The sequence below is a fragment of the Eubalaena glacialis genome, chromosome X (assembly GCF_028564815.1).
Source record: "Eubalaena glacialis isolate mEubGla1 chromosome X, mEubGla1.1.hap2.+ XY, whole genome shotgun sequence".
In the NCBI taxonomy this organism is placed as follows: domain Eukaryota; kingdom Metazoa; phylum Chordata; class Mammalia; order Artiodactyla; family Balaenidae; genus Eubalaena; species Eubalaena glacialis.
The window spans coordinates 121322115-121335345 of record NC_083736.1 but is presented as its reverse complement, the minus strand read 5'-3'; the positions used below and the strand labels follow the sequence as shown (position 1 = coordinate 121335345).

Genomic DNA, 13231 nt, shown 5'->3' with positions numbered 1-13231 from the left:
CCGCACACGGGCTTTCTCTAGTTGCAGTGAGCAGGGGCTACTCTTCGTTGCAGTGTGCGGACTTCTCATTGCGGTGGCTTCTCTTGTTGCGGAGCTCGGGCTCTAGGCGCGCAGGCTTCAGTAGTTGTGGCACGTGGGCTCAGTAGTTGTGGCTCGCGGGCTCTGGAGCGCAGGCCCAGTAGTTGTGGCACACGGGCTTAGTTGTTCCACGGCATGTGGGATCTTCCCGAACCAGGGCTCGAACCCGTGTCCCCTGCATTGGCAGGCGGATTCCCAACCACTGCGCCACCAGGGAAGTCCCTCTAGTGTGTTTTTAAAGCTATTTACACTCTTTAAATTATCCCATTTTTTCACAGTGATTGTTGCAGCCAGAGTACTTTCCAAGGAAACAGTCTGATAAATCACTGAGTTTGGGTAAAGGGCTACTTGCAATACTGCAGTCTCTCCATAAGATGGCGCTCTGAGAATGTGAGAGCTGTAACTTATTTGTAGGTCATCTATAACCCCGGCAGCAACGTGAAATTAAATAATTGGTGGGGGGAGGGGGACCAGTTGGTTTTTCTAAGACTTGCTTTCAAATACTTGCCACTAGTCTAATGCCTAGGAGAAGAAGGAAAGTGAATTTTCTAGCAACTTCTCTCTCCAAAATCAGCAACGTGCATTTAAGGAACCTTTTAAAGAAGGAATTTCTTCTAAAGGTGGGAGTTATGATACTAACTACTAACTACTTGGGAAAGTCCCTCTCAGGGTCTCAGTTTCTTCATCTACACGATGAGTGGATTGGACAAGATGCACTCTTAAGTGTGCTTCCATTTTCAATGTTCTATATTTGAATCCACTACACCCGTGCTGCCTCAGCCAGTACAGAGACAGGAAGAAGAGATTGCCCATTTTATACATGTTTGACTCTATTCCTCTTCTACAAGTGCTCTCTTTGCTTCAACTGTCCCAAGACCAGCACGCCCAGATGTCCTGTTTTAATTAGGTTCCTTTTCTCTTTACAGCTTTTGCACAGGTTTTCCTCTTCCTTCTCCCCCATCCCTGACCAATCTGCCTGAACAGAGGCATGTCCCCCTTTCACTTCACAAATCAGGTTTGCTTGGTATTAAGGCAGTCATTTTCGTGCTAAGCAGATACCACACTGGGTGGGGGAGGGAGACACCACAAGTAGTGCTTAAAGGTGACACTTCTGACATCACACGTAACGTGTCCACTTAAGAAAACTATCGATTTAGGAGGTAGGAACTTCTCTCTACTTTTCCTCCTCCACTGGCCAGTATTCGTTGCCAGAACCGTGTCAAAGCTTTAGGAAAAAGCAGTGTTCTGGAGAGAGGACAATTAATCTAATTAGAGATGAGCATTACTAAGTAGATAACCCATCCTTAAAATCCCTCATGGCCGTCAGTGTCCCCATTCCTGACACCCTAGGCAGTCTGGATGAGGAGAATTGCGGCTGCAGTGGCTCATCCTCATTCGAAGCCTGTCATGAACCATTGTACAACAGTGGCACAGAGGGAGTGAGTGGAAATGAAATGTTGAATTAATTAATTCATTAATGCAACTCTACAGAGACACCCCTAACTGAGTCCCTCTGGCCTTGAAGCTCGGAGCGTGCATGTTACCTAAAATTCCCTGGGGTTACATCACGTATGTTGCATTGCTGCAAGGCAGGGAGACATTCTCCAGCATTCACTTGCCTATTGTCCTTAGAGATTTCAGATCACCTTTGGTGTTTGTCTAGTGCCGAGGTGGTGGTGGTGTATTACTTATTTCTCTAACTTCAATACCTTATCTTTCAAGAATGCAAATATTTCACTGAATAGTGATGCTGTTGGATATCTGTTTGGGAGAAGAAACTCCATACACAGGACTCTCCCCAAGGGCTTTTAAAGGTCAAGCCCAGGAATCTGCTGAGTAGATAAAGACAGCAGTTGTTGCAGGCACTGTTGCAAGGCTTGTAGACCATTACCAGTAGCTGGCTAATTGTCTCATACAATGGGGCAGTGTGGTGTGGAAACGTCAAATATTTAGTCAGCATGCATTATCTCTAAGGAAGCAATAGCAGCGGAGTGGTTAAGAACAGAGGCAGCTGGACATGGACTCAAAGGTTCAAACTCCAGCTTTGCTATTGACTAGCTGTGTGACCTTGGGCAAGTGGCTTCACTTTGTGCCTCAGCGTTCTCATCTGCAAGAAGGGGCTGATGATAATACCGTCTATCTCATCGGGTTGTTAGGAGGATTAGGTGTGGTGATGCAGGGTTTTTTTTTCCTCGGTGCTTGGAACAGTATCTGGCACAGAGAAAGCACTCAGTACTGACAGCTTGTGTTATTACAACACCAGGAGGTGCTTTAGGTGGTACAAAAGAGAACTAACCAAGCGTCTGCCTTCAGAGAGCTCACAGACTATGCGGGCTGGCAAATGCATGTACGTAAAAGGAGCACGAGCGACCCAGCATGGTACCCACAATACATTTGGGTGCAAGGGCAGCAGTTCAGGACGAATCAGAGTGGTTCTAGGAGGCCCTCAAGTCCCATCAGGAGAGGACTTTAGGCGTCTGCCGGGAAGGTGGGTAAGAACTTGAATGGCTTTTTTTGCCTCCGTTTTGAGAGCGGGTACTCAGAATAATGCACATTCGTAGTCACATCCTCGCTAATATATTGACTATCCTTTTGAAATAGGTTAGCGTTACCTCATTGAAGAGTAGAAAACATATAGGCTGTGTTTAACCTAACGAAGTAGAATCTGTGACCTGATGATAACCATCTGAGGTGTGAAGGAATTCCAGGGTGACATTGTGTATATTGGCCCAAATATGTGTTCTCATAAGAAATCACCTTTAAACAGGGGCTCTAGTGAGGGCCAACGTAACTCTTATTAACAAGAAAGATTTCCCAGAGGCCCTGAGCTACGCATAGGAGTTAGGCCCACTTTTTATTTTCCTTTTGTTTGTTTTTTGTTCTTTTTTTTTTGAATTTTTGAATTTTATTTATTTTTTTATACAGCAGGTTCTTATTAGTCATCAATTTTATACACATCAGTGTATACACGTCAATCCCAATCGCCCAATTCATCATACCACCACCACACCCCCCCGCCGCTTTCCCCCCTCGGTGTCCATACGTTTGTTCTCTACATCTGTGTCTCTATTTCTGCCCTGCAAACCGGTTGATCTGTACCATTTTTCTAGGTTCCACCTATATGCGTTAATATACGATATTTGTTTTTCTCTTTCCGACTTACTTCACTCTGTATGACAGTCTCCAGATGTTTCTTGTTCTTGCTGTGGTTGTTTCATTTTGTTTTCTTTTGCCTTAAAAATAACTACTATGTAAAATTTCGCTCATTAAAAATTAAATTATTTTAAAGATTTTAAAGTGTAAAAGACATAGAAGGACATACAAGAAAAAAGTCAAACTTCCTCCAAAATCTTACTCACTGGAAGTAACCACTTTTACCATTCTTTTAGGGATCCATCTAAAAATTTTCTGTGTATATTTGAACACATGTAAAGTGTATGAGAGTAACGCGTATGCAGACCCATTTTTACCGCAAATAGAATCACACTGTACATTCTTAACCAGTACTTGTATTTGTTACAATGTATCTTGGATTTGGTTCTATATCAACACATATAGATCTACTTGTTCTTTTAATGTCTGCATAGTATTCCATTTTAACACTCATGGCTTTTAAGATTCTGTTCTACATTTTGTCTGGCTAAGGAGAAAGAGAGAGGTAAGAAACAGAACACGATATTGGGGATGGGGGAGAGATATTGAGACACCTAAAGGGATAGGGCGACATCAGAGTTTTTGAATAGTTTTAAAATAGTGCCACTAAATTTTAGCAGCTATAGACATCAATCGAACCAGTACTTTTGGTTACTGCTTCGTGGAGTAAATAAAATAAAGTTTTAGAGCTAAGCCATAGGCCAGCTCTTCCCAACACTTCTGTAACCAGAAACCATGCTTAATTTACTAGAGTCTTTTGAGGATTTAAATAGCACATGGACAGAGCAGAACAGTGGATGCTATTTCGACTTTCAGAAAGTTTGGCAAGCTTTTAAACTCAAAGCTGTTTTTAAAAAATTGAGTCACCATGGGATTGGGGAGCAGTGTTTAGTGCTGGCTCCTTACCACCAAGTCCATGGCTTGGAGGTAAGAAACAAAAAAATAGAGCTAAAGGGGCATTTTTCTGAATGGCAGAAAATAGACAGTAGGGCCGCAAGGGATCAGCTATGGGACTAATTTGACTTAATATTTATAAATGATTTGGAAGAGGGAGTACAGGGCAAAATCACTAAGTTGGCAGATGTCCTTACAGTATTCCAATGAGGATAATAAACTTCAGGAAGAGGTTTGTTTTGTAGGAGTGGGCATAAAAGTGGCCGACAGGCTTCGATAGGAACAAGCCCAGGGAAATGTCTCTAGGGACACATTCCTGAAGTTCATTTCAGAAGATTTATAATGAGCCTTACGTCTTTCCCTGTGACTTGGGTCTCTGCTTCAGGTATCAGTAGATGTAAAGAAGAAGGAGATGGCGTTGGCAGTATCATCAAGAGGGAGATTATATTTAAACAGACAGCATTATATATGAACACAAAAAAAGGAGGCTAGTGGGGAGCTGATTCACGCCAGATATATAAACAAAGAATGTTGCTTTACATTTCTTTAATACAGCCCCCAAAGGCAATTGATATTTGATGGTTGGTGATCTGTGTATTCACTAACTTTTAAAGTTAGGTAAGCTGAATGTGTTAGGCTACCATTTTAGAAGAAATGCAATCAGATGTTCTCTTCAACGTTCCTACAAAATATTTTTCTTCTCAGAAGATGACTTTCAGTTATAAAAGTCAGACCTTGATTTCCTGACCTCCTCTGCTATCATGCATGGTAGCATCAAAGCATGTCCTTAATATTGGCAGATGCATTATATTATGGAAGGGAGCATCTAACACAGTCAGATCAATATCTTCTGAAGTTGTGAAATTTTCAGTAATAAAGAGATAATGAGGTCTGCCCTGTCACCTCACACTATGGTTGAGAAGCTCAAATGAGCTGAGTGATACAAAACTGCTTTGTAAAATGCTGTGCAAAAATACAGTAGTATTAATGATTCATTGCATGTCATAATTTGGGATTAGAAATACAAACTGATTAAATTCTAGAAACTTATCCTTTATAGATATTAATGTAAATGTACAAAGATTGGTATGCAAGGATGTTCTTTGCAGCATTGTTTATATTAGCAAAATATTAGAAATATCTCAATTGTTTATCAGTAAGGGATTGGATAAATAAATTATGATCTAGCCAATTTATGTTCTGACGTGGAAATATATCCAAGATATATATTAAGTGATAAGTTGCAAATCAATATGACTAGTATGATTCCAGTTTTGGTTAAAGCTACATGTTAGTATATGCATGTGAAAACCCCTAGAAGAATATATATATCAAACTGTTAACCATGGTTCTCTCATGGAAGGATAGGATGATACAAGAACTTTTGCTGTGTGCTTTGTTTATTTCTGTACATTTGAATTGTTTATAATGAGCACTATTATTTTTGTAATTAAAAATATTAGTAAAAGAAATGAATTTACCCTTAATTCGACTGCTTTATTGTAATTTTTTTAAAAATATATAAAGTGGGGGCAAAAGACCTGCAAATTTTTCCATTTCTTTTAGAAAATATTCCATTATCAGGATGAGAAAAAAGCAAAAAAGGGATCAAAAACCTCTTCCCCCTTTGGTAACAGTGTTCTGGTCTTTCTACATGATGGAAGATAAAGGAAGAAATGAAATCTGTTTCTTGTTTCTGTTTTGCGTTTGTTTGCTTTGTTTTGCAAGATGAGGAGTAACTCTGCGTAGAGGTCTGGAACCATGGGGGCAGCAAAGAAACCACCTCAGTAGTGAATTACTGTCCCAGTCGAAGTTGCCAAAGCCCCACACTGAAAGGCAGAATTACCCAGGATTGTAAATATCCCCATTCTCGCATTGGTAAGGATGTCCATAGATACCTTGAAACTTCAATCCTGAAGCAAAAGCCTATGGCTCATCCGGGGGCAGCACGTCAAAACCTTCCCTTGAGCTGGTGTTCTGTCTTCCCGTGGAGAACACAGACAGAAGCTGGCCGGCATAATTTATGCTGCAAATGGCTTAGGAAATCGTCCTGAAAAGCAACCCAGCTCACAGACCTGCAGGAAATGATGGGAGGAAGAAGTGGAGAAGAAGGAAGAGGTAAAGAACATGCAAGAGTCTTTCTTCTTCAAATGAGTAGAAAGCATACTCAGAGTTAAGGACCTTCCTGTGTGCTTCCCTGGCCAAGACCCAGCAGCTCCCTTAGCATAGCTCTTCTTACTCTGCGTGCTCTTCTGGACTGTACACTAGACTGAGGGCACAATAAGGACAGAGACCTTGTCTGTCTTGTTCATTGGTGTATCCCCAACACCTAGAAAAAAAGGATGTTGAATGAATACTTGTTGACTGTTGAACGTTCTCTACTGCAGATAGACTCTATCTGGAGCGGTCTACCTTTGTACCATGCAGTCATCCCATGGGTTGGAAGGCTGAAGAGAGCTTGCGGTCAGCTTGACCACTGGTGCCAAATACAGTCAACTTGCACTTTGCTTGGAACTCTCTTGTGACAAACCTTTTCTTTACCTTCATGTTTCCCAGATACAGCCAAAAGGCAGCAAGAAATGGAATGAAAAATCAGTTCAACCTCCATGAGCTGAAAATGAAGGGCCCTGAGCCAGTGGTCAGTCAAATTATTGACAAACTGAAGCACATTAACCAGGTATGTGTATATCCAACAAAAATGGAAATGGCAAAAAAGTGATGGATGGATGATGTCCAGTGTTCAAACTGTATTCTTGGGCTTTTGGAGAGGCAGCCATTGTTCATTTTCTTCAAAGATTCTCTCTGCTAAAAAAGGACTTCTGACCCTTGTTTTCCACCCCACTTTTAAATTATAAAGAAAATATTGTAATATAAGAGAAAACGGAAGGAAAAGCATTTCTCACAACCCAACTAGTCTATTTTGTTTTCATTTTTACACGTTCTTTTTTAATATTTGTTCATAAAATCACACACAGACTTTTTACGTAATTGGAAGTATACAAGTGATTTCTAGTTCTTAAAATTAACAGTATATTGGAAACACTTTTTCATGTTGCCATATATCTTCATATTAATCATTTTCTGTGGCCGCAAAAGATTCCTTTAAGTATTAATTATAATTAATCAATCTGCTTTTGCTGTTCATTCAGATTGCTTCAAATTTTTACCATTATGAATAAAGCTACCTCTCCTGCATAGCGCTATCTCCTGATCTTAGATCATTTTCTTAAAATACTGGGGTTATTGGGTTAAAGGATATGAGCATTTTAATGCATGTTTCCAAACCACTCTCCAAGGGGGATGTATCAGCTTTCACTGCCACCAGCAAGATACGAGAGGACCAGCTTCACTGCACCCTTGCCAACTTCTGACTCACTGCCATGCACCAAGACACCCACAGATTCCCTTAACCTGTACACAGTTTTTCCTCTTAGAAGGAGTTTAGTAACTAAGACACAAATAGAAGTCAGTTGTACCATCTGCTTGTGATAGCTTTGTGGCCACAATTTTTTAAATGCCATCAGAAATGCCACCAGATACCAGAGTGACAGTGTTCCTACCCCATGGTCCATGGGTGGGAAGGCGCTCGCACCACTGACTTCTATTTGTAGCCTAGGAAGAACTTAATGAAACTAAAATCCTTATGCGAGGACAGAGCTTTCTGTATGACAACGCTGGCATGATTTCATTTTTTAATATAAGTTTAGCAGTGAAATTTTTGCGGTATTTTGAAAATGTTTGGAAGGGCTTTCTAATAGTGGTGTGTTTCACTGCAAATGGCATGTGAAAGTATTCACTACACTTTTGAGTACTAAATAGTTGTTACTGCTGCTGAGAACAGGATAGTGGCAGTATTTGCATAACAGATCCTTCTTTTGGTGAACTCACAACCTCACTAAGTTCTATAAAGCCTGGTTAGATATAGTATGATTATTTCAAAACACACCTCTGAAGAGTTCAGAGCACAGTGTAAACCACTCACTGCTGAACTGGTGTGCTTTACCTGGGGACAGTGGCGGTATTTCTCGTCTGAATTATTTCCAAATTATCTCAGACCAAATGTGTCTGTGTGGCTCCACTCAACTGGCTAGACCCAAGCACTGGTGAGGCTAAAATCTCAGGGTCCAATACTGTGCCCCTAATTCTAAATGAAGAATATTGTCAACAGATCTCTTTGGTCAACAGACGTTAAGGAACACCTACTGTGTGCTCAGCCAGGTACCAGGGAGTTTGAGGATTCAAAACAAGTCTAACCTTCTGTTTTCACAGCTTCCTTGGAGGAGACGCACAAGCATGGAAAGTGCTTACATACAAATAAAAGGCAGCCTATAAGACAGTGATGCTGTCCTCAGTTTTGGGTGGTTTGCTTAGGCCTAAGGTGGGCTAGGCTAGTGTAAGAAGGATTTCATAAGAACTATCAGAGAAAGACCTGTGGCTGGATGCCCACCGTGAAAAAAGGGAAAGCTGCATCAGACCATATGATCCAATAGTCACTAAAAATATTTATAGCAAGCCCCTTTAGTAAAGACTTTGGATGTTTGATATGAATGCTGTGGGAGACCATGTAATATCATGAAAAGAAGATGGGCTTTGGATCCAGATGGATCTGAATTCAACTGTGGATCTTACTAGATATATAACCTTGGGCAAATCATTCAACCTCTCTGAGCTTTAGTTTTCTCATCTGTAGTACTTAGAGTTATCAAAACAGTCCCTTACAAGGTTATTATGAGGATGAGAAATTATGTCTATGTATCTATATCTATTTATATTATCCCATTATATAAAATTTATATATAATTATACATTTTTACATATATACACAAATATATAATTACATGTGCGTGACACAGTTAAGATGATTATTACATTCAGGATTTTCTCTATAGGCAGGACTTGAGTGAGTTTGCAAAGGAGCAGTATTCCAATACTTTTTGCCAGTCTAATTCTGCCACCCAAATTTTGGGTGGATCAAAAAGATCCCTTTGATGCATCTCTTTTCTCTCCCATATTGTTTCCTTCTTTCTCTTTACACTAACTTCCAGCCACAAAAGCTGAAGCCACTTCATATGTAGGGAGGTGTATATTGTCAGTGTCGGAAAGGTCACCATTATAGTTACGTTTGCCATGGATGTATGTGTGAACATTTTTGGTTCCCTTACAAATACCATTGAGCAACCAATTAATTCTCATTGATAGACCAGTTTTACCTGTTTCAATTGAGCTGTTAAATTGGTTGGGCTCCAAACACCCACATTGATTTTTTTTTTTTCATCTGTGTTGCTTTACATGGCCAAAACATATCTTCTTTCAGACCCTCGATAAAGTTCATATTTTGGCCATGATTCAATCTGAAATTGAGATACTTTAAGGGAAGTCATAAAGAAGAACGTTAGGATGACGATGATGTTGATGATGATAATGTGTTGTATTTGTATAGCATTGAACTATATTTCAAAGTGCTTTCACATCCTAAAAGTCTAACTGCTCATGTTGGAAAAAATATCCAGCCTGCAATTGTATAAGATATAGTACTGTCAAAGAATCATGCTTTTCAGGAACTCATTGTTACCCTTGGATATTATTTCATCCTCACTACCTCCTGAGAGGTAAGTGATAATGTTTGTCCCTTTTTTTATAGCTAGGGAAACTGAGGCAGAAAGCCATTAAAGGCTGTGCAGGCATGCTGCCAAAACATCCAGTAAGTTCAGTTGAAAATTCCATTAATCATCCAGATGTTGTTTCCTGTACACTGCCAAACATCTGGATTCACTGAATGCCTGGCTAAATTGACCTAAAGTTTTAGTGATGAGGAGGTAGAATCAAGTTAACTTGCCCCAGTTCACATGTAAGTGAGTGCTGAATCCAGGAGTGTAATGTTGTTTTCCTAAGCCCCTCACCTGGTGCTGCATCTATTAAACTACAGTAGGATGCGCCAACGTACACAACTATAAATGCGGAGATACTTCTGCCTATGCACGTATGCCCATGTGTGTCCATCCAGACGGGCTGTAGCTAGGCCGTTTATGAGTACATCCCAAAATAACTTCACTTTCTTCCATGGAAATTCTCAGCTGCCTCCTTTCAGGTTATGGTTACTGTTGATCGCACTGGAAATAATATATTCACCAAGGGAATAATGTAACATTATTTCCATATTGACAGTCCCACGGTGTAACCTTGAGGGGATGGGTTCAGGGTCAGGCCTGGGCCCCTTTCCTGGAAGGCCTGCAGGTGTGGAATGTCCTCCCCTCCTCCTTCCAAGCCAGAGTTCTTGTGTAACATTCCCACGATTGGAAATGAGGACCCTTTTTATTTCCTTTTCAGTTTCTAACTTGTGTGAGGATTTATCGTCTTGTGTTAGGAGAGGAATTGAACTCTTTTAAGTCTTCAGTGTCAGTCCTGGAATTTGCTGGGCCATATTGCTTTAAAAAAACCAAATTTTGTTTTTCTTAGTATCCTGCTCCAGGGCTCCTGCATGGAGAGAAGACCCCACAAATACCAGGAATGATCACAATACATTCTTTCCCACATGACGCTGTGGGCTGTTTGTCCTCTAACCCAGTTCTGTTGGTAATATTTTCTCTCTAAGAGTAGCTATGTAGTTAGTGTTAATTTAGCAGTACCTAAACTGCTACAGAAGTTATTGTTCCCAAGGAAAATCTAGCTTGTTTATTGTTTTTCCCCAGTTTCAGTTCAGGTTCAAATGAAATTCCAGAAATTGTTTCCCTGCCTGTTGTAAACAGTTGAAGCCACAGCAGTCAATACCTGCTCATTTAGTGTCAGAGCTTTTCATTCAAAGTGGGATAAAGTCTCATCTGTTTGGGATGGTTGAAATGCCCTACTGAATGGCGGGGGTGTGGACGAGGTGGCCTCTTAAGATTCCTTCCAGCCGTGTGATTCCGTGATTTGTGGCTCAAGGTCAGGCTTTAACCCAGCACCCTCTTGTGAACAAGTCTTGTGACTTTATTCTCTGCCCTGCCACTCTTTTTAAAACACCCTGTTCCCAGGTCACCCCTTTCTACTTTGTAACCTCTCATCTTTTCAGAGATTCTTCCCTTCCCACCAGTCTTCCAGCCTGGGCATATGGAACTTAAACTTGCCCTTCCCCCCATGCAATTCTTCTGTTCTACTGCCTTGTTCTCATTAGGCTATGAAAACATTAAACTGTAAAAACACTTTTGCATTTATCACCCTCCTCCAGAATCAGATAGGTGACCTGTCTTCACATCTTGTGACTCCATATGAATGATAATAATTCTGCCATAAATTTGCATAGCACAATTCAGTTTGTAAAGCTCTTTCATGTACATTACATAAGTTGATCTCCACAATGACTCTGAGAAGCAGACATTATTACCTAGATTTACCAGATGAAGAAACTGTGGGCACTGGAAGTCTAAGTGATCTTCATATAGTAAGTGGTAGAACTAGACCTAGAATCCAGGATAATGGATTTCAGTCTCTGTGCTCTTTCCTTCGACATCTTTAAAGCCATGGCACACTTGCTATGGTTAGCACGATCCATATATAAAAGATGTGCAGAAACTCCTTAATTTGTCTAATGGTTTCCAAGTCCCTAATATAGTAATGTCTATGGTCTGAAGCTCTAAAATCAGCGGCAAAGAAAGAATAAGCACGTTGTTTACCAAGTCTCAGTTGGGAAGAGTCTTAGAAAACTGACCACCACAGTGTACGGTGTGGAAACTGAGGCACTTTGGGTTTGAGTTATAGACAGCAGACAGACTTTTGATTAGCTATCTCGAATTCATAAAATGATTTTAAATGGTCGAAGAAAAATTTAAATGTAGAGCAGACAGTGCAATGTCTCCACTTCAATCCCCCTTCATCAATACCGGAAAAGTATGTTTTAAGATGCCTGAAAGATTACTCTGGTGTCATGAAAAGACACTGACTTTTGAAATAGAAAGTTACACATTTTGTTTTATAACTTTATTTGTTTGTTTATTTATTTGTTTTTGGCTGCGTTGGGTCTTCGTTGCTGCACGCGGGCTTTCTCTAGTTGCAGCGAGCAGGGGTTTTCTTCATTGCGGTGCGTGGGCTTCTCATTGCGGTGGCTTCTGTTGTTGCGGAGCGCGGGCTCTAGGTGTGCAGGCTCAGTAGTTGTGGCGCACGGGCTTATTTGCTCCGTGGCATGTGGGATCTTCCCGGACCAGGGCTTGAACCCGTGTCCCCTGCATTGGCAGGCAGAGTCTTAACCACTGCGCCACCAGGGAAGACCCAAAAGTTATACTTTTAATCAGTTAATTAATAAAGTTGTTACATGTGAGAAAAGTACCCAGGACATACCTTAGTATGTAATTTTTTTAAATCTTTAAATGAATCTCGGGCATGATCGAAAATGCTTTGAGTAACTTTTTCCATAGTCTTCTCACAATAAAACCAGTGAGGGTCATAAAATGCTAGCCTACTCCAATGGTTGCTAGAAAAGCTAACACTGATCTAAAATTTCTAAACAAAAGGAGAAACCTTTTGAGAGTCAAATTTTAAAAAAGGCCTTTCCAAATGAAAATATGTGCCAGTGTCTGTCACACTTCTTCACATACAAATAGTGTGGCAGAACTCTAGTAAATGCCATTTCCATATGGAGCCAGAATGTGTGTGTGTGTGTGAAAGACAGAGTATCTACAATGGCATGTTTGTTTTTTTTCTTTAACATCTTTATTGGAGTATAATTGCTTTACAATGGTGTGTTAGTTTCTGCTGTATAACAAAGTGAATCAGTTATACATATACATATGTTCCCATATCTCTTCCCTCTTGCATCTCCCTCCCATCCTCCCTATCCCACCCCTCTAGGTGGTCACAAAGCACCAAGCTGATCTCCCTGTGCTATGCGGCTGCTTCCCACTAGCTATCTATTTTACATTTGGTAGTATATGTAAGTCCATGCCACTCTCTCACTTCGTCCCAGCTTACCCTTCCCCCTCCCCATGTCCTCAAGTCCATTCTCTATGTCTGCATCTTTATTCCCGTCTTGCCCCTAGGTTCTTCAGAACCATTTTTTTTCCCCTTAGATTCCATATATATGTGTTAGCATACAGTATTTGTTTTTCTCTTTCTGACTTACTTCACTCTGTATGAC

The 13231-nt window shown here is 40.6% G+C and overlaps 1 protein-coding gene across 1 annotated transcript in view; it reads left to right on the top strand.

Annotated features, from left to right (window-relative positions):
• The window catches only part of GPC3 (glypican 3), a 426709-nt gene that overhangs the window by 308174 nt on the left and 105304 nt on the right, over positions 1-13231 (top strand). The window contains exon 6 of the mRNA XM_061177875.1: positions 6682-6802. Coding sequence (XP_061033858.1) covers positions 6682-6802 — 121 coding nt within the window. The remainder of the gene's footprint in view (positions 1-6681; positions 6803-13231) is intronic.